General features: G+C 50.5%; 1 protein-coding gene across 1 annotated transcript in view; it reads right to left on the bottom strand.

Moving 5' to 3' along the window:
- NR2F1 (nuclear receptor subfamily 2 group F member 1) overlaps window positions 1–3,292 on the bottom strand; it is a 12,974-nt gene that overhangs the window by 6,030 nt on the left and 3,652 nt on the right. Inside the window, exons 3-5 of the mRNA XM_006913217.3 lie at window positions 3,006–3,290; window positions 1,995–2,003; window positions 77–595 (exon numbers count right to left, since the gene is read on the bottom strand). Of these exons, the coding sequence (XP_006913279.3) occupies window positions 77–595; window positions 1,995–2,003; window positions 3,006–3,290 (813 nt within the window). The remainder of the gene's footprint in view (window positions 1–76; window positions 596–1,994; window positions 2,004–3,005; window positions 3,291–3,292) is intronic.

The raw sequence follows: 3,292 nt of genomic DNA, 5'->3' as shown, positions 1-3,292 counted from the left end.
GGAGGCCGCGCCTGGGCGGAGCGGAGTCTGAGGTGGCTCCTGGCGCGGCCTGCCCTCCCAGCGGCCGCAGCCTCACCTGACGTGAACAGCACGATGGCTTTGAGGCAGCTGTACTCGGCCGAGTCGACGTGCAGCGCCTTGAGCTTCTCCACCTGCTCCTGGAAGATGCGGATGTGGTCCATGAAGGCCACGACGCGGTCGGCGGACATGGGCGAGGCGTGCAGGCCGGCGGCGGCCAGCAGCGGCGCCACGTGCAGCGGCATGGAGCATTGGGCCGCGTTGAGCACGAACAGCTCGCTCCAGGTGAGGCGTAGCAGGGACACCTGGTCGGTGATCTGCAGATCCGGGAAGAAGGGGATGTTGCGGGCCCACTCGACGGCGCTGAAGAGCAGGCGCGCGGCCAGCTCGCAGATGTTCTCGATGCCCATGATGTTGTTGGGCTGCATGCATTGGCTGCCGTAGCGCGACGTGGGGTAGGGCTCCGCGCGCAGCAGCAGCGAGATGTAGCCGGACAGGTAACAGTGGCCGTTGAGGGGGTCCCCGTTGGTGAGTGCGTACTGGCCTGGATTGGGTTGGGTTGAAGGCATTCTTCCTGCTGACAAAAAGAAAGAGAGAAAAGAGGCAATGTGCATCCAGGGGGCTTGTGAACATCGCCGCGCCGCAGAGCTCCCGACACAATGCGGAGGTTCTCTCCGCAGCTACACGCGCCCCGCTCATCTTCCCTCGCGCTGGCTCTCACTGCTCGCACCGGGAGGAAATCTGGAGTGAGGCCCTCCAGCTCTGCGGGTCGAGACGCCCAGCCATCAACTGCGCACCTGGCCACCCTCAGCCCTGCCAGAACTAGGCCTGATCTCAGGGCCCCTAGCCCGGCATCACTAAGAAAGAATCACCCAACCCTTCCACCACCAAGGAGTAACACGAAGATTAAAGAAATCTCACTCACCCCTCCGGAATGAAACAAATTAGGGTAAAAAAATACACAGGAGAAACCAGAGGAAGGTTGTGGTTCTAAGTAAATGCCTAGCTGCCTCTCCATTTGTAAGCAAGCAACGTTTTGCTCAAAATGTTTCCATTCTTTAAAAATGCCATAGAATTATCCTTAAAATAGATACAAGTTACATGCCCTACTAACCACTTACAACTTTTCAAGAGAAAACAACTCTCCTGCAGCCCTCCCCTGCCCCCTCCTCCCCATCACCCCACACAAAGTTCTTGATGTTAAAAGCAACAGAAAATTGAAAAAAATCAAGAAAAAGTTGAACTTACAGTAGCCAAACATTATTGAAAAAAGTGGGAAATATAATTAATGTCTGTCCTGCGCGGTGCCACTGCAACCTGCAGCCAGCTTTTGCCCAGTGAATGCACGAGCTTGCAACTGCAAAAACACTGGATTCATTAACCATCTGAATGCAAAACGTAAGCATGCTTTGAGTTCTTAAAGCTGACCAAAGTTTTTTTTTTTTTTAATGTGTATGTTTTACTTCAACAGTGCCAGCGTTTTAAATTGCCATGTAAACAAAGACAACTTTAGGAAAAGTTAGGGCTACTGAACTCCCCCCCCCCAACAAATTAATATAGATATGTCCATGTACACGTAGCTGTCTAAGTTCAGGTTGTGCAGTATTTTCTTAAGTTTGCTTTGATTCTAATTTTAATGCAAGCCCCAATGCAATTTAGGCTCTTGAAACATAATGGCTAAAATACTTTTTCCTAATTATAGTTTTGAACTTGGCAGTTATTTTTCAATTAAATGAAAGCACAATTCAAAGTTGTTTTTTTTTCCAGATGACTACAAAATCTCCCTGCAGCTAGAAATGAAGTCGTCATATTTGCCTGCTCTTTGAGATCTGAAGGAATTCAATTTCTTTTCTTGTGGCATATAAAATATAATTTTAAAGTCAATTACAAGAAGTAATCTACATTCTGCAAAATTGACTGGTTCGCTAATTTGACTATAAGACATCTTAAATGATTGTCAGGAGATAAACTTTAACTGTAAACGGCTAAATATATTTATAGGAAAAGTGCTGCATCTCTTGCCACATGAACATGAAGCATATCTAAATACAACATCAAAAGTTGTGTTAAAAGAAACCAAACTCATACAACACAGGGATTAAATGATGTGGAAGCTCATGCCAGCTGCAGTCTATGCATTATAGCCAAATCAGAAGGATCGGTAAATGCCGTTGTAAATTGTAATTTGTATGCAGTATTTAAGCAGAGGGTGGAGTTTGATGAAGAAATTAAACGAGTATCATGCTTTTTTAAAAATGACACAACTATGAAAGCACGGTTCAGTCACAAACTTTCCTTTCAAAGTAGAGGGGTGAAAACAAGGCCACAGCTCTGGAGGAGGCGGCCCTAGCTCTGTGAAGAGGAGAGGGAACCAGTGAACAGGCCAGAAGCCCCCCTTCCCCCCTAATTAGACCTACAAGTGCAATAAATCTCACTCCTCTTTTTTCCAAGCTAAGCTTCCAAAAGGATGATGCAGCAATGAATCTAAGTTCAGGGTACTCCAATCCCCAGCCCTCCCCCATTTTAAATAAAGGAAACTGAAGAAGAGGTGGAGGGGAAAGTGGGATGCAAAAACACAGAAACAGTTTTCTGAGGGACGTAAGCACCCCTCCCGAAGTTCATGCCAGCACAGCCCCAAGCATCCTCACGCACACGCGGGAAAGAGACACACACCAAGCACATCCAAGACAGAGGAAGGAAGGGGATTTTAAGCCACAGCTCACGATCCCAGGGACGCAATCCTGAGCAGGCAGCGGGCGGGGTGGAGGAGCCAAGGAGAGGAGCGCAGGCCGGGAGGGGGAGGCAGCGCGGGGGCTGGCATGCAGGGGCGATCTAGGGGAGAAAGGTAGCGGGGACAGGGGAAGCTGGGACGGGCCGGGACTGTAGGAGTCCCAGCTCCATACAGCAGCCACCCCCGTGAGAGAGAAAGAAAGAGGGCCGGAGAGGCGGGCAAAGCTCAGGGAGAGAAGCAGAGAAGAAATATTCACCTTCCCGCCTCATGCCCACTTTGAGGCACTTCTTGAGGCGGCAGTATTGGCACTGGTTGCGGTGGTGCTGGTCGATGGGACAGTTCCTGTTGGCACGGCATGTGTAAGTTAAGTTCCTGCGGACGCTCCTCTTGAAGAAACTTTTGCAGCCCTCGCAGGTGAATTGGCCGTAGTGCTTGCCGCTCGACTTGTCCCCGCACACCACGCACTCGATATGCTGCTGGCTCTGGCCAGAGCCGGGCGGGCCCTGGCCCTTGTCCCCTGCCGTGCCGGGGGTAGCGGGCGCT

This window comes from Pteropus alecto, unplaced genomic scaffold (assembly GCF_000325575.1).
Source record: "Pteropus alecto unplaced genomic scaffold, ASM32557v1 scaffold20, whole genome shotgun sequence".
Lineage (NCBI taxonomy): Eukaryota > Metazoa > Chordata > Mammalia > Chiroptera > Pteropodidae > Pteropus > Pteropus alecto.
This window is presented reverse-complemented; position numbering and strand designations above follow the sequence as displayed.